Source organism: Psittacula echo (genome assembly GCF_963264785.1).
Source record: "Psittacula echo genome assembly, chromosome: 7".
NCBI classification, from domain to species: domain Eukaryota; kingdom Metazoa; phylum Chordata; class Aves; order Psittaciformes; family Psittacidae; genus Psittacula; species Psittacula echo.
Genome location: NC_137740.1, coordinates 29,225,529 through 29,248,108, shown reverse-complemented (window position 1 = coordinate 29,248,108; position 22,580 = coordinate 29,225,529). Strand labels below are relative to the sequence as shown.

General features: G+C 40.9%; 1 protein-coding gene across 3 annotated transcripts; it reads left to right on the top strand.

The window, feature by feature from the left end:
* Window positions 1-1,985: 1,985 nt before the first annotated feature.
* Window positions 1,986-21,221, top strand: LOC308224182 (cytochrome P450 2J4-like; the record flags this gene model as incomplete). Of its 3 annotated transcripts, XM_080623904.1 has the most annotated exons (11): window positions 1,986-2,045; window positions 2,684-2,868; window positions 6,268-6,372; window positions 7,621-7,783; window positions 8,877-9,026; window positions 10,464-10,624; window positions 13,872-14,048; window positions 16,756-16,897; window positions 19,243-19,430; window positions 20,115-20,256; window positions 20,957-21,221. In XM_080623904.1, the coding sequence occupies 9 exons, from the start codon at window positions 6,367-6,369 to the stop codon at window positions 21,133-21,135; spliced, it is 1,308 nt and encodes a 435-aa protein (XP_080480030.1). In that variant the 3' UTR covers window positions 21,136-21,221. The 3 variants fall into 3 exon arrangements, with proteins under 3 accessions (XP_080480030.1, XP_080480031.1, XP_080480029.1); XM_080623905.1 differs by lacking the exons at window positions 1,986-2,045; window positions 2,684-2,868 and adding an exon at window positions 4,664-5,541; XM_080623903.1 differs by lacking the exons at window positions 1,986-2,045; window positions 2,684-2,868 and having other exon boundaries at window positions 6,202-6,372.
* Window positions 21,222-22,580: the final 1,359 nt, after the last annotated feature.

Sequence of the window (22,580 nt, the reverse complement as noted above, 5' to 3'; positions counted from 1 at the left end):
GCACCCCTGGCTAAAGCATCTACTGAGATCAAAACCAAGAAAGGTTTAAAGCTATTGGGTGTCAACAAATAAAACCTTCCTACCTGTGCAATACTCTGATTCCCTCCAGAACCTCTGCTCCTGTTCTTCCCTGTGTTTGTCTCACATCTCCAAAATGTTCTGTTACCTTTATAATCTATACTATCTTCCTAATTTACCTAATTTTCTTATTTACCCTAATTTTTATTTGCTCTTCATTTTTGTCCTTGAGTCAAGTCTGTCCCTTGACTATTCTTCCACCAGAAGATGTCATTCAGTTTCACAAAGGAGTAGAGAGCATAAGGTCCTAGAAGGGATGTTCCAAGTGGCTAAATGTACTGTTTTGAGCACAGCCTCTAGTCAAGTTATTACGGGTCATTTAAGAATTAATGAGATTTTCTTTTCAGATTCTTTTAATAGGCTTGGACATTTGAGCCTTAAGGATCTGAGCAGATTACAAAATATTCCTAGATAAACTGGAATGTAATCCTTCAGTTCCACCTAATATGAGATTAAAATTTATCTGCATACTGTTACGCTGTAGTAATCAGTGGTGCTTGTTCATACTTTCTAGGGAAAAATGCGTGTTCCAGATTAAATGCAAACATTTCAGAGCATGAAATTCAGCTTTGAATGTGCTTGCTCTACAAGCCATGTGTACTGGCTCCAAAGGAAGATCTGCTTCCCTTTTAGAAAGGAGAGGAAAGGATGAAAGGCCTCCTTAGGGACAAAAGTGTGAAATATCACTATTCCAGCTCTCTTTGTCCCTTTTCTAAGGCTAAGAGACAAATCCAGGAAAGAAATAATCTAATCTTGGTTTCCTTGGGGGGTCCGTTTCACTGCGCTTCTCTCACTCTGTTTTCTGATGCCTGCTGAAGGAGAGAGCAGCCAAATGAACTTACCACAAAACCCACAGTGGCTTCATCTTCCTGCCTTCAGGAACTGATGTTATCTGTAGAAGAGCACAGAACACACAGGGACTAATAGCTCTAGGTGACTATACACTCAGCTTTTCCTGTAAGTAACGTGAGTTTCCTAGCTACCCTGTCTTACCCTGACTGGGAGGGGATGGAGCCACCACGAAGGTGCAAGACTGGTGTGGAGCAGACATATAAAAAGGTACTGGCCATTCTATTCTCTATAGATCACTCTCCTTTCCTTGCTTCCATCTCATCTCCAAAATCCACTATAGATGTTCTCTTGCTTGGTCTACCTTCCTGCTTTCAATTTTTCTTCCAGTTTGGCTTCACTCTTTGCCACAAATGCTAGTGTGAAATAAGCCTTCAGAGGACCACTCACATATATATACTGTAGTGAACCCAGGTAGGGAGGAAGTATCTTGTGATAATTCTCAAGACACGTATTAAATTGCACTCATAATAATAATATGTAAGATCTCGTTACTGTTTGCCTTCAGAGGGAGCTCTGGCCAATTTATTTGAACTTGGTAGAAAGCTCAACTCCGAACTTATGTACAAGATGACTGTTAAGAGAGGGGCAATGCATATTTACCTTGTCACAGAATCATAGAATAATTTGTATTGGAAGAGACCTTCAAAGGTCATCTAGTCCAACCCCTCCTGCAATGAGTAGGGAGATCTTCTGCTAGGTCAGGTTGCCCAGAACCACATCCAGCCTGGCCTTGAATGTCCCTAGGCACATCTACCACTTCTCTGGGCAACCTGTGTCAGTATTTTACCACCCTCATTGTAAAAAATTTCTTCTTTATGTTCAGCTGGAGTCTCCCCTGTTTTAATTTAAAACCATCACCTCTTATCCTGTTGTAACAAGCCCTGTTAGAAAGCCTCTCCCATCTCTCTTATAGACCCCTTTTAAGTACTGAAAGGCCGCAATAAGGTCTCCCCAGAATCTTCTCCAGGCTGAACAACCCCAGCTCTCTCAGCGTTTCCTCATAGGAGGGGTGCTCCATCTCTCCAACCATTTTTGTGGTCCTCTGTTCCCTCTCCAACAGGTCCATTCATGCGTTTCCTGTGCTGAGGGCTCCAGAGCTGGATGCAGTACTCCAGGTAGGGTCTCACCAGGGCAGAGTAGAGGAGGAGTCATCTTCCTTGACTGCTAGTCATGCTCCTTTGGATGCAACTCAAGATATGATTAGCTGTTTGGGCTGCAAGCGCATATTGCTGGCTCATGTCCAGTCTTTCATGCACCAGTACCCCCAGGTCCTTCTCCTTAGGGGTATTCTCAATCACTTCATCCCCCAGCCTGTATTGATACCAGGGGTTGCCCCAACCCCAGGTGCAGGACCCTGCACTTGGCTCTGTTGAACCTCATGAGGTTTGCATGGGCCCACCTCTCCAGCCTGTCCACGCCCCTCGGGATGGCATCCTGTTCCTCAAGCATGTCAACTGCACCACTCAGCTTGGTGTCACCTGCAAACTTGCTGACGGCACACTCAATCCTCACTGAATTCCCTTCACTTGTTCTTCTCATCTCACTTCCATCTGTTGTAGCATACATTTGGCAGATGTTCCTTGTTCTTGTGTCTTCAGTCTTTGTTCTGATTCTCCCTGGTATCCTCTTTCTGTTTTACTCCCATCCTTCCACTATGCAGTTGTTTATCTTCCCTATTCTGTACAGTTTTTTAAATGACATGCAGAGTAGCCATAGTTATGTTCCCTAACAGCATTGCTCTATACGCATTAAGATAAAAAGCTGATAGTTACAGTATGGATTGCAGCCACTTCACCTCCACAAGCAGAAGATACAGGGGAATAATGTCATTGTTGAAGAAAATGGCCTGAGGCTTTATTGTCACTAACAGCAGTAAGAAAATACTATTTTGGAGAAGGAGCAGTTGTCAGAAAGCTTACGAACAAAAAGACCAAATGGGTAAGTACCAGCTTCTCCCTTCCTCTCTCTGGTAGGTCATTGCTAACAGTATTGCCAACTGCGTTTTGTTGTGAAAATGTGTTAAGTTCTGGAGAATGTAATCAGCATCAGAGTATCACTGTTTCTGCACATGGAACAAAAATCACTCAGTCCTTGTTGCCTGGTTTTCTGAATCTTAACCCGTGTTCCCAGGATCTTCCACATCCCTGGTGGGGATTGAGTCCCTGCAGCTGTTGCTTCATCATTTGGGAAACCTATCATGTAGGGAGATGGGAGATGTTGTGTTGGCTACATGCTACAGTGTCTGAATCCTGCTAAAAGGCTTGAAAAAGGTTACTACTCAGAAATCATTGCTAGGGATGAGTTATTGTGTTTAATACACATGGGCCAAGGAGCTGTGCCATCTTAGCGAAATATCTGGGAAAAATTATGTGGACCCTGATGTTTCAGAGTTTTACACTTAAAAATCTGGCAGGAGCAAAGATAGCCCTGGAGGAACTGGAGATCTAAGAAGGATTTTGGAATTCTGTTGCCTGCTATAGAAATATAATGTTAAAGCATATATATCCTGTTTAGTCCTAGATTGTTACCTGGTGAAGAGAAAGATGGGAATTTAATGTAGTTCCTCAAGAAGAGGGAAATGATGCCAGGTAAAGACGAGATACAGATAAAGATCAGCTGAGTAGAGAGAAATGTGGTCTTTGGCCAGTGCAAAGGGGCAGCATGATGCAATGCTATTGGCCACTTCATGCTGTGGTAGGGAAGCCATTCTGGGAGCTGGCCAGCCTGTAGGGAATGCTGTGGCTGCCATTTTGAGTGGGCAGTGGGGTGGCAACCAAGCTGTCATAGGCAAATGTTGCAGAAGGATCTGGGAAAAAGCACCTGGACTGGTGCCTGGAGACAACCTGAGGGGAAGGCAGGCTGCTCGCTGGCAGGGAATGGTTAACATGACTGTGTCATGCAGCTCTTCAGAGAGAGGTGTGGGAGGGCTGGGGCTTGAAGGTGCTTCCTCATGCCCACTCTCTTCTCCAGCACAGTGGTGACTGAAAGTGCTGATCTGCTTTCTGTTCAGCTCCATTTTATCTTTCCAGCTGCCCTATTTTTTTCCTGGCTGTTTCCTGCCCTGTGATGTTGCCCCCTTTTCAGGCAGGGAAAGAGGGACATGACTGCTGCCAGGACAAGGAGTTGACTTCATGGAGGGAAGCAGAGGGCCAAAGTCTGGGAAAGACAGGAAATCAACTTCCTCCTCAGGAAAAAAAGATTTTAAAACCTCCTGAAGTGGTCAGAGCATGAGAGGAGACATGGATCCCCATACCAGAGGAACTTGTTGAAGAAATTATGGCAAAGGAGTAAGGAAGGAAGAGCTTTAGGCTGATGTTAAGACTGTGATGAAAGGCGTGGGTGAATCTGACAAGGGATTTGTGAGAAATAACTGATATGTGAAAACTCAAAGCTGCAAGGCTAAAGAAAGAAAGAGGTCCTCTTGTGAGGCTGCAGCTGTGGAGGTGGTGAAGGCCACAGGCCTTAACTTCTTCACTTCCCTGTGGAAAAGATCACTCAACAAAAATGACACTTCCTGGTGGGAAGATGGAAAATCTTTGAATATCTAAAAGGCCAGGGAGTGTACTACATTGATTCCACATGAAAAATTCTGATAAATTGATTAACCTTAACCAGATTTTGTGAAATTACATTGGATACAGAGCAGATAAAACTTGCCAGAATGTCTTTCTTACAAGATTTTTTTCCCCCTATTGAAGAAGAGAGTTAAATTAGAAATGAGTGCCTTGAAAAATAAGCTTTTTATTGTAAAGCAGCAAAGCTTTTGTAAAAACATAAAAACATCCCTTTCTTCATTAAAACATGTTAATCAGTTATGCTTTAGTGGTAACAAAGTGCAGTGGTTGGAGGATAATTGACTTGGAGGTCTGGAAGCTGTGGGCTAGCAAACTCCAAGCAGCTCTTCCTGGATAAGAGTGTTTCATATCCCAGAGCCACAAATCCTGTGAAACAGTTTCTGTCTCAAAGAGAGGGCACTTGAAAAAAGCAAGGTGATGCACAAGCTGTCTTGGCCAGTTTTCAGGAAATTAGTGAAAATGTTTTTTGGTTTGGTGTTGGTTTTTTTTTTTTTTTTTTTTTTTTTTTTTGAGTATTTTGCTTTCAGGGTGTGGGTATTCTTCACAGGAAAGCATTTATGCATTAGCATTTCAATCTACAGCCGCAAAACACGGCTGTAACTGTCACTGTTATGTGGTGCCTAGAAGCCCTCTCATGTGCTTTTCATGGTCGGATTGCAGGCGTGTAAACTTCCCTGATGCTAGGTTTATAGTTCCTGCATATGTTGAGGCTTGGCAAGGAGGTTTGGCTACAGACTGTGTTTATTCTCAAGTTACCAAGTGCAGGACACACGTGTCATGACTAGTTCTTGCTGGGCCCTTAGTTCTTGTTGTAGCTCAAGATTCCTAGTAGGATTTTTAGGTTTTTCTTTTTTTTTTTGTTTTCTCCCCTGTGTTTCAGATGTACTTGGTACTTTCTGTGTGCAGCACTGCTTTATTTATCTGGCAAGCTTTTTGATGATTGCTCAAAGTATCCCCTAGGCTATCCACCTTTATGTGAAGATTGCAAAGGGAAATTGAGAAGCAGGCAAAACCCTCAGTGAACTATTGCAAATAGGTTAGAAAAAAAAAGAAAAAAGGTTATATATTAAATCAATTATGTTTTCAATTACATTTGAAAACCTAACAGATTTTGCTTTTAGTATTAAGCACTAGGTACTCGGATATGCATCTTAAGATAAATGTGGGCTTTTAAGTTTTATCAGCCTTGCCATTACTGGGTATATGTGTACATGGCATATATACAAAACATTTCAAAAACTTCAAGATTTAATATCCACTTACACTTTCGTGCTTAATTTAAATGTATGGCTATTGCTTTTCTAAAAGCATTCATGAAGTATTTGTACCATCCACAACTGTTTCAGAAAATTAGATGGAGAATTTACATGTGGGTATATATGCATACATTGCCTAGAGAATCTTGGCCCTAGTCTTTTAAGACACTATTCTTACAAGTCCTGTGATCCATATTTGATAAATATATTCTGAATGAAAAGAGGGAGAGAGGCATGCACTTATTAAATAGGCCTGAGCATGATAATGCAATAAGTGGGACAAAAAAAGGAGTGGTAGATAATAAAGAGGGAGGGTTAAGGGTGGGGAATGCTTATTATATTTAAATTTAAACTTGTGAAAAAACTGGTCGAACAACCAGCCTTAATAGCTTCAATAGACTATTTCCAATGAGAACGAGCTGGTAAAAGCAGCCGTTAAAATGTTGACAATAAGTCAGTTTCTTATAGCCATGGCTGTATTTCTTCTAATAATGCAGTTTTTAAAGTTGCAGCGAGTACGGAGACAACTTCCTCCTGGACCAATTCCTCTCCCAGTTTTTGGGACCTTGATACAGCTGAACTTTCAGTTTAATCGTGATCTCCTCATGAAGGTATTTATTTTCAGATACTCCTACTTGTTTAAAAGTCTTTGTAATTTCCCATTTCTCATGTTGTTTGCTATATGAAAACATCCTCTCCCAAAAGTACATTGGTAACATACTATAATTGCTAACTAGCTAATGTGATATTTGCTCTTGGTCTGGTTCAGAGCTGCTGGTTTAGCTGGCAAAATAAGAAAAAGTTATTGCAGCATAAAGTAGTTTACCAGCCTAAGAAAAGTGGCACTGGAAGTTCTGAATGTGTGAAAATAACTCTGCTCTTAAACCCATCACCTTTTAGCACTGAATTTGTTAAATTAATATTAAACTTGATATCCTTCCATCACCACTTACCACAAATTCACATGAAAATTGGTATCGTTTAGGATTAAATACCTTTAGGGATGCTATGTCAGATTTGCAGTTGGGGAAAAGAAATACTAGTTTAAAAAAGTTACTTTTACGACATGGATTTTTAGCTTTCCAAGCACTGGCACTCTAGCTTGAACAGTAAATAGATACTTAAGATGCACTATGTGTATATATGCTTGTTTCTATTAACGGGGTCAAAAATAACCCCCATGAACATTTTATTAGTTGTTTTTTGAGGAGCACTACTGTGCACAAAGCCACTTCTATTTCATTCTATTGGTTCTAGCAGTGCTTTCAGGATTCTCAATAGGCAACTCTGGTGGCTTCTGTCACTGTGATTTGGACGAGGCACACCAGTTATCCTGACCAAATGGCAGGTTCAGATGGGAAGTAAAGGACACTGTCAGACAGAATAGTCTTACTCAAGTTCCAGCACCTAAATATGCAAATGGGCAGGGGAGAAGAAGAAAGTAACTGGTCCAGTCTCCACAAGTGAGTTACTCCTCTGATGTTTCTGTGTTCCCTTTGTGACACTTTACCTGTACAAGAAACCCTCTTGAACTAAATTCTTGCATAGAAAATACCCTCTATCACATGAATCAGTGTGAACTGAGCCTTGGCTTATGTAGAGTAAGAGAAAGTACCTAATGTTTCTTGGCATAGCTCTGTAGCTCTGAAAAGATGGAATACTCATTTGTTTCCAACAGAAAATGCTGGAAGAGACATTCATGCTTTCTCACAGATAACTGTAATCTTGTGGGAAAGATGAAGAAAATCATTCTACCTTAGGGCTGGTCTTGTAATCCATGTTAAAACAGGTTCATCCTCTGTTTGCCAGCAATGTGTGAGATTTTGTCTGTGCTTTCCTGGCTCCTCTCCCATCTATAGCTGGCAAAAATTCATGGCAACATATTCACCTTATGGTTTGGATGGGCCCCAGTGATTGTATTGAATGGATTTCAAGCAGTTAAGGATGGTATGACCACGCACCCTGAAGATGTTTCTGGGAGGCTAGTGTCTCCTTTCTTCAGAGCCATGGCCAAAGGAAAAGGTAAGAATTTCTTGCCATAAATATTGCACAGAAACCTCTTCTTGACAAATTGCAGCTCTTTTATAGCTTGTAACCCCTTCCAGAAGTACCACAGTAGCAGGGTTTGTCTGTGAGGAATGACTGCCAGGTGAACTGCAAAGTAGAGACAGGTGAAGTAACCTTTGGGTAGTAGTAGGAGATGACCAGCAAACGAAAAGAGATTCATAATGCCTTGTGTGAAATATCCACTGGAACAGATTCAGAGGTGATAAGATGAGGCAGTGGTAGGTTGTGCCACAGAGAAGTGGAAGAACAGGAAAGGCCACACTTCCTGTCCTGGACTTGCTGCCTCCCACCGTTATGTTTTCAATTGAAGAATAAGCTTGATCATGGGATCTTCTTCTCAATTCCTTCCTTTTGTGTACATTCTCTTACTCTCACAGTTGCATCTAGAAGTTCAGTACATTTCTGTTTCAACCTTGCTGTAGGTTTCAAACTCCCCCATCATATTGAAAATTCCCAATCTCCTGATTTTCATGTTTCATGCATTATGAAACAACTTTTATTTTATTTGGGACCTCAACCTTTTTTAAGGAAACTTAATTCCTTAAGTATTTGTAATCTGAAGTTATTTCAGTCACTGGTGATTCTTATAATACACTAAAGATGCTGTTAGTATATGATGTTTATTTCTCCGGACAATATTTGTCACAAAGCCTAGGTACCGAACTTTCATGTCCTGTGGACAGGAGCTTTTCTCCCTGACTGGACAATCAGAACTCTTTTCTCCTCATGAGAATTATTACCCTCATCAGGTGTGCTCCAAGCATAGAAAAGAGTGGGAGATAAGCACTTCAGAGAGCATCTAGAGAAGCAGGTGTCAAACTTTCCAAGATAACTGTCTTGGATCAAGCTTAAGTCATCTTATTACCCACTTGAGTTTGTCCATTTCAGGCCTGCCTACATGCTTACATGCCACAGCTGTTCCTTTCTGTCTTTGTGTTCATAGGCAATGCAATAGTTTAATTATATTCTGTGGTTTAATAAATCTTTTAATGTAGTCTTTGTCTATAGTAAATAGCATAATAAAGAGCTCTTCTTTGAATGGGTGCAGGGATTATGTTGGCAACTGGTCACACCTGGAAGCAGCAAAGAAGGTTTGCCCTGAGGACTTTACGTGACCTTGGTCTGGGGAAAAGAGGTCTGGAGCATCGAGTTCAAGAAGAGGCCCACTACCTTGTAGCCTTCTTTGCAAGCATGAAAGGTATCTCTGCAATAAATACTGATTCATTTTTGTCATTTATCTGTTGTTTTTAGTGTATGAACTTCTCTGTGCTGCTCTGAAATTTAGGGCAGCTTTTGTTCCACAGGAGAGTGTGCAGGGTCTTACAGTGTCTATGCAGGATGGACTGAAAATGCAAAGACCCCAGTGCTGTGTTTTCAAAGAGGCTATTCTTGTTCAAAGTTATTTACAAAACTACTAAAATTGGGAGCAAAACTGGGGCTTATTTATTATTATATCATAGAATGCTTAAAGTGGAAAGGTATATCTGAAGATGATCTAGTCTAACTTCTCAAATCAGAGTAGGTTTCTTATGCCTGAGACCAGTTGGATTTTAAGTATCCGCAAGAATGGAGACTTCACCACCTCTCTGGGTAACCTGTTCCAGTGTTCAGTCAGCCCTAGAGTAAAAAAAAAAGTTTCTTATGTTTATGCAGAATAATTATGTATTTCAGGTTTTGCCCATTGCCTCACTTTATAATACTGAGAAAAGTCTAGCTCCATATTCTTTATTCCTCTCCACCAGGTATTTATACACACCTAAGATACTTCCCTGAGCCTTCTCCAGACTAAGCAGTCTCTCTCTTACATCAGCTGCTCCAATCCCTTAGTTATCCTTGTGGACCTTTACTCAACTTGTTCCAGCGTGTTGATGTCTCTTTTGTATTGGGGAGCTCAGAACAGGACCCAGTACTCCAGATGAGTCTCACCAGTGTTGATCAGAGAGGAAGGATCACCTTCCTTGACCTGACAGCAATGGCTTTCCTAATGCAGCCCAGGATGATACTGGCCTTTGCTTCAAGGGCACATTTCTGGCTCATATATGGTGCTGGTGCGTAAAGGTATGGACACATTCTCAATGCAGATGGATTAAAGCTTCTAACACCATTTGCATGTACTCTGTAAAGCAGTGATGAAAATCTTGTCTTCATTATAACATTTTACCCTGATCAGCCCAGCTAGGAGCATGTGGGTTGGATTTCTCAATACTCACCATTATGCAAAGGCACAGTAAATTAGAACATGCTGTGGCTAGCATTGTATCAATTAGAAGTAATTAAATCCAGACCAGTCTCATGGTTTAAGAACTAAGAGAGTTTTAGATGTGTGTTTTCAGACATTCCTATGCTTGAGACATTTTGAATTTGCCAGACAGCAAATTTGCATAGATTTTTCTTTCTTAGCTCTAAATTTGCTTTACCATATTATGAAGTATTTTACACATCCGATGTTACTTTAGGGTGCCACACATCCTGGGTTTATGAGGTTGAATCATAGTTCTGAAGATGTTTGATTTTGTAAGAAGATTGCTGCTTCTCTGTGAAATGCAGTGCTGTCTTTGGGTAACCTATAAGATACTCTCATTTCATTAAAGCAGACAAGAGGCGCTAACAGTGACATTTATTATTATGGTTGCAGGGAAACCCATGGATCCTTCTTTCTCTCTTGTTCATTCTGTCTCAAATGTAATTTGTGCTGTTGTTTTTGGACATCGCTTCTTCAGAGAGGATGAAACCTTCCATGAACTGATTAGAGCCACAGAGCATCTATTCAAATTTGGAGGCAGCTTTATTCATCATGTAAGTAAGCTGTTGTCTTTTTCTGAATAAGGCAGAAAGTGAGAAATGCAGATTCAAGAGGTAGCTGCTAGACAAAAGTTTTTGAATGGGTGAATGAAGAGAGTGAAAAAATAATCATTCAAATATATAAGTGTTTTGCCATTGGCTACTTATCTCCATTTCCTTTGTAAGAAGTGGAGACTTGAAGACTTCCAGAGTGTCCTGGGTTCATCAGTAGCAGTCATTTTTTCTCCTTCTTAGTAGCTGGTGCAGTGCTGTGGTTTTGACTTCTGGCCTGGGAACAGCGCTGATAACACCGATGTTTTTAGTTACTGCTAAAATGTTTACCCTGACCAAGGACTTTCTGAGCCTCATGCTCTGCCAGGGAGGAGGGGAAGCCGGGAGGAAGCAGAAACAGGACATCTGACCCAAACTAGCCAAAGAGGTATTCCATACCACAGCACATCATGCCCAGGAGGTAACTGAGAGTTACCCGGAAGGGCTGGCTCACTGCTGGGGGCTGGGTATTATCGGTTGACAGGTAATGAGGTGTTGTATTTTCTTCCCTTGTTATTTCCTTTATCATTATTATTATTGGTGGTAGCAGTAGTGGTTTTGTGTTATACCTTAGTTATTAAACTGTTCTTATCTCAACCTGTGGGAGTTACATTCTTTTGATTCTCCTCCCCATCCCTCCAGGAGCAGGGGGAATAGAGGAAGGGGGGAAGTGAGTGAATGAGCTGTGTGGCTGGGTTTAAACCACAACACAGAGAAATTCCATTTCCTTACCCTGAGTGAGGAGCAGGTCTAGATGCAGGCAGCGGAAAATAGTAAATGCTAAGTCAGCAAATACACCCGTAAGCTTGGAAATCAAAACAGTCAGTGCTCTTCTGAGAGTTGAGATCTTACCTGTCACTAGAAGAGGCCTGCTTTGCACAGAAGTGTATTCAAAGTTGCCCAGGAGTTCTGGTTCTAGTTCCACTTCTAAAGTTGTCCCATACATCTTATACAGTAGCCTCATAATGTAAGAAAAGGTAAGCAGTCCCTGTAACACAGAGATTTACTCCCACATTCCATGGAGCATTTTTCTCATTGAGTTATGACCAGCTTCCCTTTTGCCTAGCCTAGTTTTGGTCCTATAAGTTGTGTGTAGTGGTGGCAGGTGAGACTGGCTTTTGGGACAGAGAGAAGAAAAGGAAGTATATTCTCTTTCCTAACTAAGCTTTGCTTTATTCTGATGATTTAGATACTGTTCTGGGAAATAAGAACAAGGGTTCAAACCATTCCAAAGGGAAGGCTGCAAACTTCCCACTTCCTAGATGCAAATGGTACTCAGTATTACGTAAAAAGTGGACATTGCTGCATCCACACCCCCATTTCTTAACTGGATTCCATCTTGTCCAGCACCAAACAGGAGAATGCTATGGACTGGGCCCCTCCAGAAATGGAGGAGGAGTTTTGGCAGGACTGGTAGTGGGAAGGTGGATGGGTTCAGTTCTTGTCTTGAACATTGAAAGCTAAATTCAACTTACAGTTAGGGTGCCATAGTAGCCAGAAAGTGTATGCATTTTGAGAGTAGGAAACTGTCATGGTTTAAGCCCAGGCCGTACATCAGAACCACGCAGTCCACTTCCCCCCTACCTTCCTTCCCCCCGCTCCTGGAGGGACAGGGAGGAGAATCGAAAGAATGCAACTCCCACAGGTTGAGATAAGAACAGTTTAATAACTAAGGTATAACACAAATCACTACTGCTACCACCAATAATAATAATGGTAAAGGAAATAACAAGGGAAGAGAATACAACCGCTCACCAACTGGTACCTTACCCCCACCCCGCAGCGTTCTAGCCCTTCTGGGAACTCTCAGTTCTACCTCCTGGGCATGACGTGCTGTGGTATGGAATACCTCTTTGGCTAGTTTGGGTCAGGTGTCCTGTTTCTGCTTCCTCCCGGCTTCCCCTCCTCCCTGGCAGAGCATGAGTCTCACAAAGTCCTTGGTCAGGGTAAACATTCTGACCAGCAACTGAAAACATCGGTTTTATCAGTATTATCCCCAGGCCGAAAGTCAAAACACAGCATTGCACCAGCTACTAAGAAGGATAAAAAATGACTGCTACTGCTGAACCCAGGACAGAAACTATGTGATCTAGGCAATCATATATGATTAGTCAGACAGCTGCATGTAAGGCTTCTGAACAATACCAGAAGTGGAACTAAACAAAATGGATCTGAAGTTCTGTGTGAATCTCACATAGAACTGCAAGGCTGGACTACTACCTCTCTGTGATAAGGCAATGATTACTTGATAATTGTATGTGTGGCAATAAGAACTGATCTTCCAAAAGGGCTGAAGTATAGTATATCACAACCAGCCAGCCTCCAGTGAACATCTACTAACATGCTTCTTTGAGTATAATTATGAGAGTAGGAGAAGAGCTCAGCAAAATGAAGACTAAGAAAGGGTAGAACTTCTGCTAATAAATAAATTGTGGGATTATAATTCCAACAGGAAAAGAACTATTAAGAGAAAATACTTTGCAGTTACAAGGATGTTGCAAGTTACCCAATCATAAATGTATAAGGTGAAAATCAGAATGAACTTTCTAGCTATTGGAATAGGTAGAAAGCAGCTATTCTTAGGCCAGATTTTCCCAAACTGTGAGAGAGAAAGATAAAACTGATCAGGTTATGTCAGCTAATCCTGTCTTCTTTTCTAGAGAAGCACTCAGAATTGTTAGGTAACTGTTTTAGCTTTTCTGGGTTTCAGATGTTTCATGTTTTATTGAGGACCCTTGAGAGTTCTTTGAGGGATTACCACGTTCCTATACCAGCAGCTGCTAGCCACCCCTTGCTCTGGGTTGTATGAACTGCTTTTGCACATCCTGGCGGGGATAGTTTACAGCGGCTTTGCTTCTGCCTCCCTGGTATTCTCCACTGGAGGGCAGGACCTTACCTTTAAACGTATGAATGCTGTTCATTGTAATTGAATACATGAATTGAATAAATGAATACAATTAATTCTAATTATAATTATTCTAATTTGGCTTGTGGTTGAGCTGAAAGCCAGTGGAACTCTGAATCTTACCATCAACACAGCCAGAAATTATATAATGCACCATTTCACAAGTTCAAAATATAAGCATAGTCTTTGTCAGAATATCTTACTAATCATGCCAAACCCACCTGCTAATGTAAATATTACATTCTCTTTTTAGTAGGCCTAAAATGCATTTTCTAGTAATAGAGACTTTGTGTGTCACTCCCGCAGCTGTATGAAATCTTCCCCTGGCTGATGTGCCGCCTCCCTGGTCCTCATAAGAAGGCATTGTCTTGCTATGATGTCCTGAGCTCTTTTACAAGGAGAGAGATCAGAATGCACGTGGAACGTGGGATGCCAGATGAACCACAAGATTTCATTGACTTTTACCTGGCTCACATTAAAAAAGTAAGTATTTAGAATCATAGAATAGTTAGGGTTGGAAAGGACCTTAAGATCATCTAGTTCCAACCCCCCTGCCATGGGACACCTCGCACTAAAAACCATGTCACCCAAGGCTCTGTCCAACCTGGCCTTGAACACCACCAGGGATGGAGCATTCACAACTTCCTTGGGCAACCAATTCCACTGCCTCACCACCCTTACAGTAAAGAATTTCTTTCTTATATCCAATCTAAACTTCCCCTGTTTAAGTTTGAACCTGTTACCCCTTGTCCTAGCACTACAGTCCCTAATGAATAGTCCCTCTCCAACATCCTTATAGGCCCCCTTCTGATACTGGAATGCTGCTATAATTTGTTCTGCTTAGTCATTCATTCATAAGGAATAAGGAGAAATGGACCATTAAATTGTCCAGTCTCAGGCCTTCTATCACAATTTCTTATCTTTCATAGACATCCTAATGTGAATTTAGTAATCAGGACTTGCTGAATCCTTTCTAGTTATTAACGTACCACAGCATCTTGCAATTCTATAATTGGAGGTTAACACACCAGAGTTTTCTCATTGGCACAAGTTACAAAACGATTTAAGGCTTCCAGGAAAGAATACTTAATCTCTAAGTGGGCTACAAGAGAACTGGGAAGGTGCTGGAGAAACAGTGGGATGTTCTGTTTAGGATATTTGGCTAATAAGGGTTTGTCAAGAGAAGTTGCTGCAGGAAAGCAGTTGAATTGGTTTTTGAGAGCATTTTGTGAGAAAATAATTTAGGAGTCAGTGGAGTTTCAGACAAGACTGGAGGAGAGTTTCAGGGGCAGTAGACAAGTTGAAAGTAGACAAAGGGAACTGGGACAAATAAGAGCATTTTGGGCAGGCACAGTACCATCAGGTTTTGAAAGGCTGTGGGAGACTTGCAGAAGCTGTGAGTGGGAACACGTGTCTCTTCCTTTTCTAGGCCTTACCAGCATGTAAGGTCTGAATCTTGGGAACTGGATCCCCTCCCTTCCCTGTGACTCCTACTAACTTCACTTGATCACTTTTCCTTTCTCCTCTTCTCCACTGCATTAAGGCAGTATTCCTCCTCCTGTTCTGCTTGGTGATAAAAAAAGGATAAAGGGGAGAAGTGACAAGATTAAAGGGGTACTACTGGAGGGTGACAAGGTGAGAATGGTTCAGAGAGCCAAACAAGATATTCCAGGTGGAAGACGTCTATTATTTCAGCCCCTGCAGAAGTGGGAAGTGACTGCTGCTTCTGGGAGACAGGGCTCCCTGCAGGGACAGCCAGTGCCCCTTCACCCTGGGCATGTGCTGGCTGCAGCAACAGATGGCACTGCAGCCTTGTCAGGCTATAGCACCCACCTTGCACCTCATGGCACAGCCCAAAGGGGTCTGCCATCCGGGACTGCTGCCCATCTTCTGTACTCCTGAGCTGGTTCTGCTGCTGTGCTCAGTCATGTTACAGAGACATGCATCTGGAGAAGAATGTCTATTAGCAATTTCTGTCAGCCAGCTCTTTAGACTTTAGCATGTGTCTTCTGAATACTTCATAGCACTTGACTTTTTTATTATTGTGGGAAACAAAAACATCCATCTTGTGGAACTCCAAGTATATTGCAACTGTGAAATTGTCATTATTGTCCAAGCTAGTAATTCTCTCAAAGAATCAAATCAGATCTCCTTGCCAAGATCAGTTTTCTATATCATAATAAATAGCATCAATTTGTATTTCTATCTGGTAGTTCTTTATTAATTGATTCCCATATCAGCTGCTATTTTTATGTCCAGGGTGGATGTCAGCCTAACTGGTTTCTGGTTCCTTGAATCCCCTTTGTTTAATTTTTTTGGTACTGGCACTATATTAACTAATCTGCTCCTCCAAACTGTTTAACTGCTTCTAAGACATTTCACTGCTTTTCTAAGATCTATGAGACTTGAATATCAGTGGACCAGATATTGTTTGAGCAAACTCTTCTGGAACTCTGCTGTGTGGAAATCATCCAAGTTCATCTATTAAAAATATTGAACTATCTGTAATAGATACACAGGGCAATAGAAAAAGATCAGATGATTTTACAACAGGGAAAAACATTCTTCCCACTTTTCCAGTTGCTCCACTGGCTAAAGAAAGGTTCAAGACCCCACAGCATAGCCTAAATATAGACAATGAATTCTCCCAAATCGTAATAGTATTCTTTTACAGTTTCAGAATATACATAAATATTCTCACAATTCTAAGTGAAAACTGTAAAACCCCAGAGCAGCTGTACATACGTGTCATTGTGGCCTCTCAGTGTAGAAGCAGTCTGAATACCATAGGTTAAGAACTTTTGACAACCCAATGCTCATTACCTGGTTGCTGTATTGCTTGGTAGAAAAACTGAGTGATGGAATATGACTTGAGGCATGAAGACTGACATGCTGGTAGACATCTTCAGAGCAACATCTCATTTACCAGTATTTGCAAAATCAAGCCAAAAATCCACCTCTGTGGAGAACGTGTGATTTTGAGAGTGGAGAAAACATGGCTTGTTTGTGAAATGTCAGCTTTTTATATCAATAATTGTCTCTGGTGTCTAATATTTTTTATTAGTCTCTCTGTATTGTACTATAGGCAGAGCACACTGCAGCTTGAAACCAGTGATAAAATCCCATCTAACCCTATTCTGGTTTTTCTAACTTTCATGTATAAAGCTCTACTTTTTCTTGTCATTTGCAGACCAAAGATGAACCTAGGTCTACATACAATGAAGACAACATGGTTTGTTCTATAAATGACCTTTTCTTGGGTGGATCAGAGACAACAAGCACTACTTTGAACTGGGGTCTTCTCTATATGGTGGCAAACCCAGACATCCAAGGTGAGTAGCTAAGCACATCACAGCTATCTTTGATGCAGCAGAACAGCCAAGTCATAACAATTTCATGGATCAGAGAGTATTCCTAGATATTGCTATACAGCTGTGGCACATGGGCCTTTTTGTACTGACAGATCTGCGTTGGGCAGCATTGGTGGATCTGCAGTATCTGTGTACAAGTTCTTACAGCAGTCATGGGCTTAAGGAAGTTCCCAGAAAGAGTTAACAGTTGGGGAAGTGTGCATTTGTATAGGAGGGGTTGAGGTCTTTGGAGAAATCAAGATTGTGGTAGGATGGTCAATGGAGTAGGAGGACTGGAGCTGCTGTTTGGGAAGTCAGAGGGTTTGCACACATAATGCTTGAAAAACAGTGGCCACTGCTGCAGCCATTGGTGAGGTGCTGGTGGTGAGGTGCTGGTGGTACCTCGAGAAACTGAATTGGGTTCTATCTGAGACATAAACATGACTGAAGGCTGAAAAGAACCAGAAACTGATGTGTGATAGTAGGGATGTCACTCTTTGGAATCTTCCTTCAATTCTGCTTTGTATCATTTGGGTATCAGTGATGGGGGCTATGGTGAATCCCGCACTTCTTTGTGCTCTGTAGGTCACAGAAGTAGTAGAGAATCATCTAAAGGTCAGTTGGCAACTTTGACTTTACTTTTGTTCGTCAGTCCACTTATGATCCCAAGGTATCACAGTGTCTAACTTGTGATTAAATAAATTCTGTGATGTATTTGAATTGCAACAGAAATTATTCCAGTGAGGAGAGGAATTTGATGACTCATTTGTTACGTCTGTATATTTAAGAAGTTTATTTTCAAGTCTAGCTTTTGAACAACCACCAATCACTTTCATAGAACACTGAGTGAAAAACAAATAAAGAGTGATCCCTTATGGTGATTGAGAGAAATCTCATTGTTAGACAGAAGAATATGTGCAAATACCCAGAGGAGAAAAGGATTTTGGATGGAGGAAAGAGATGAAGATAAGAAAAAATTGCTCAACTTGGAGCTGTCAGACAAGAAGGTCTACTTAAGCTTGTGTTATTGCATAATTATCACCTAATGTGATTACGGTTATGAAAGCCCTGGCTCACCTAAATAATTTTATTTATTTAAATATAATACCTTGCACATACTTGGGAAAGCAGGGTGTGTGCAGAATGAGCCTTCCTGGTTGTCTTGAGTCATAAATTGCACTTAGACTCTCATAACGAACTGGCACCAGTGCATCTGTCCCTGTTTAATTGGTGGCTTCTTTTTGAACCTGTTCATATTTTTGCTGTTTTGACACCCACTGACAATGTTATGCAGTTCCACGATGTACCATATAGAAAAGTTTGTCCTTTTGCCTGATGAGTGAATCAGGCTCTTCTTGTTCTCTGAACTAGTGAAGCAGAGATGTGTATTTAGACTTAGGCAGTGACCAATCACTTCAAACTATGCTGGATCCTGAAGTACTTGTGCTCGATTTTGCAAGCTAGTTCTTCATAGAAGGAAATTTACTTCAAAATCTTTCTGGATATACATTTAAAATTCTGTAAGATGCTTAAATCTCTGTTGTCAGGATCTATCTAACTTAGTTTTGTGAAGGACTGCTGTCAGCCACTGAGCAGGCTTGATCTGAATGTGCACAAACTGATAATGCATAATGTGCTTCCCTGCATCTTAGTGTTGCTTCATAAAGCCTGGAAAAAGACAAGATCCTTTGTCAAAAATCTAAGGCATTTTTATTGTGTGTGTCCTGCCTGTCTTGAAGTTTACAAAACAATTTTTATACTTTTGTTAATGCTCCCAACATTTCTGTGCAATAAGCAATTTGAATCATGCTATTCTTGATCAAAACACAGGCACCAAGAAGCATATCCAGGTTTGTTTGGGTTTTTTGTTTTGTTTTTCTTTGAAGGTATTTGGACATTGTTCTAGTTGGCATTGCTTCACTTAACAGCTGTCCTGCATGAGAACCATTTCTTTTTAATAGGAATTAGGCTTTTAAGGCCCTGATTCACCCAACCTAAATTCCAGAGAGTTGTGAGCTTAGTGGTTCTAACTGGCTGTAGTGGTTCTGAGGCACCTAGCCAAAGGGAAACACAAAGATAAATCACTTCTCCTGCATTTAAGTTTTAGTAGGGCAACTTTTAAAGAGTTTTAAATTTTCAGACAACAAATATCTTTTTCTTGAAAAAGATGTCTGCTACTTTTATTTTCTTTATAAAAGTTACTTACATTTTTACATTTGTTTTATTGCTGTCCTTATAGTTCTAAATGGGAAATATGTCTTTGAAAATGGAATTAGTAAAAATATTTGATATATTTTCCACCTGAAATGGTGTATATTTTTCTACAGAGAAAGTGCAAAAGGAGCTTGATGCCGTTCTGGGTCCTTCCCAGTTAATCTGCTATGAAGATCGGAGAGAACTGCCCTACACCAACGCTGTGGTTCATGAGGTTCAGCGCTTCAGCAACATTATCTCGGTTGGCATGCCCAGAGTGTGTCTGAGGAACACTACGTTGCTCGGCTTTCCCCTCAAAAAGGTATAGACACAGTTTCTCAGTTGCTACAGACCTTTCCTGCATCAGTAGAACAAGGTTTGATTAAAATCTATTTTTACCAGCATCTTTTCTTCCACAGTGGTGGGATTGGATATCTCTGGGTCACAGCCTGAATGGAAACAAGGACAAGAAACCATCTACCAGGCCGAGTTGAGTGACACAGCCCTTGAGAGAGGGTTATCAGTAGTGAAAGGTGCCCCTGGCTGGAAGAGCGAATTTTAGCAAATATTTTTACAAACCAATGAAGACAAAACCTTAGAGATTGATACTGAAGGAAACTGTGGTTAATTTGTGCTAATAAGGCATTGGAAAGATTTCTGACTATTTCTTTGCCAGCAGAAAACCTGTAAGTAGATGCAGAGGAAAAGCATGAGGGTCTTCAATTAGCTTTCCTCAAACAGACTAAATCACAGAGACTTCTAGTTAGAAATTGAAATAGGTTTAGTAGGAATAAAGTTGTTAGTTTCTGTCAACATGGCACTTCCACTGTCAGGCTTGGACTGACATTCTGAAACAAATAGACTTCACTGATCCTACTGAGGAAATGAACATGCCAGCATTCAGCATTGAACTCTGAAGGAAGCTACCATTGGTCCCACCTAGCCAGTTTCAACTGCAGGGGGACGATTGACAGCCAGAACTAAGTGAATGTTTTTTTCCTTTCAGGGCACCATAGTTCTTCCAAATATTGCTTCATCTTTGTATGACCCAGAGCACTGGGAAACACCTCGACAGTTCAATCCTGGTCACTTTTTGGATAAGGATGGAAACTTTGTGAGCCAAGAAGCCTTTTTACCATTTTCAATAGGTAAATGCACTGACAGCACAAGCATTCATGGTTTGGATGACTATAGAGTTGTGACAGTAGAATTAAGATGTTTATTAAAAATCTGTTGGTCGTTTATTTTAAAACTCTTTGTGGAAAACAGTGCTAAAACCAACATGATTATTTCCAGTAATGTTTCCCAATCTAACTCTAAACATTTGTTCTATTGGAACAAATTAGTGTGTGGAAAATCAGAGATGTCCTGACAAATGTATACATCTAACTTGCCCTATTTTTGGAAGGAAATTCTCTGCTAATGATTATAGTTATTGATTTGGTGCATACATTTCAAAACCAGACATGCATTTGGAAAGTACTTGCAAGCAGCTGTGCCGATTTTTTATGCATACAAAATGGGAGCACGATATCTCCTAGGAAGAGCAAATCTTTATTCTTCATTTACATGATTGAACAAATTCCTTTAAAGTTCTCAGTCAAATGAAGATGAAGTTTTAGAGGTAATTGAAGTGAAACTCAGAGCAGAAGGGGGGCACAGTTATCTGTTGCTGCAGACAGGATTCTTTAAAGGAAGAATTGCATCAAATTTTGTGTCATTGATTGCATCAAGTCGTAAAGAAATTCTGGACTTGGCAAATATACCGTTGCTTTGTGTGAGGATGAATATGGTTGCTTTTGAGGTCAGGGTATTTTACTCTCTGTCCTTCCTGCCTTCCTTCTGCAGGGCACCGTGTGTGTTTGGGGGAGCATCTGGCAAGAACTGAGCTCTTTATTTTCTTTGCCAACCTGCTGCGGGCATTCACCTTCCGGCTACCTGAGGGGGTGATGAAGATCAGCACAGAGCCCATTCTGGGCGGTACTCTGCAGCCCCACCCCTACAGGATTTGTGCCATTCCACGCTAGGGCAGATGTGTACAGTGTGTCACACGCCATCTTACTTACATGATTGTGTGTCTTGAATGTCTTCTTGTCTTGAATACAAATTTCTGCTCCAAAAGCCCCCTTTTGTCTAGAGCAGATAATTTTGTTCAGACCCTGTTCCCTGCTTTTGAAGGTGATTCTTTTTAATTATTGCGCTTTTGCTCTTGAACACACCATCACTCTCAGCCTTAAAAGCATGATGCAGTTGCTGTCTGGCCTGGCAGATTTGCTCACCGGTACGCTGGTGAGCAAATGACAAGACTGACAGGCAGACTTCATCGGTTAATTCATTATCCCTGAGTTTTCCTGTTTTCCAGAGCAATGGAGTTTGGAAAAATATACCTGGAAATTTCGGACTCTGCATTATTGTTAACATTGGTAACATTACAGTCAACCTTTTGTTGGTGGTCACTAATAAAGGATATGAAGGAAAAACTAGCAACTGATTTTATTTATGGATGACTTGCAGTTCACTGAGAATGTCTAGATTTGATGCAGCAGAGGTTAATTAGTTTGAGTCCAGCAGAGAAATGATGCAGGATGAAACTCAGGGAAGAGTAAACATAGAGAGTATTTCTTTTAGGGCAGATACTTTAAATATTTTCAAATTCTGCCGAGTTAATTTTTGGAAGCTCCTATGAGTTGACTTCTGACAGGACCAGCGCTGGGTGGTTGCTACAGCAGGTGCAAGGAGCTCCTTCAAGGGGTAGTTTGGGTGAGAAGCCTGCTCTCATTCGAGTAGATGGTAAATTGAAAAACACACATGGAAAACACCAGAGATACTGTTTAATCACCTCAGAAGTTCAGCAGTATACCCAAAGCTACAAAGACTTGTCATATACACAAAATACCTGTCAAGTTCAATGAGAGTCTTTAATAGCAGAAAAGTAAAAAACAATATGGTTCCTGTGGTGAATATAAATCTTATTTATATTGTCTGGAAAAAACTTGTAAGTTTTAAGTGAACTTATCCTTCATTAATACTCCTATTTCTGTGAGAGACAGTAGGACAGCTAAACAGAAGATGGTTTGTCAAATCAGTTATCACTAGATGTCGTCTGTTGTGTGATTGAGGTTAGTTTAGGCTGTTTACCATGAATTACAAATTTAGACCTGTCTCATTATTTCTAATTCAACAGCTGATGGAACAGAGCATCAAAATAGTAAGCACTTGATATTTAGCTGTTATTAAATTAAATGGCAGAATAGCACTAGTGAAATATGGAAGATCACATCCTGACATTTTATTTGACAGAAAACTGTGTGCCCTGTTAAAAACTGATGTCAAAGTCTCCATGGATTTGCGTGTGTGCATGGGTAGATAAGGTAAAGCAGAAAACACTGTGATTTGGGGACGTTGGAGCTGTCTTTGCATCTTAAAAATGAAGCTGAAATCATTTGTAGCATTACAAGTTTTAACGTCATTG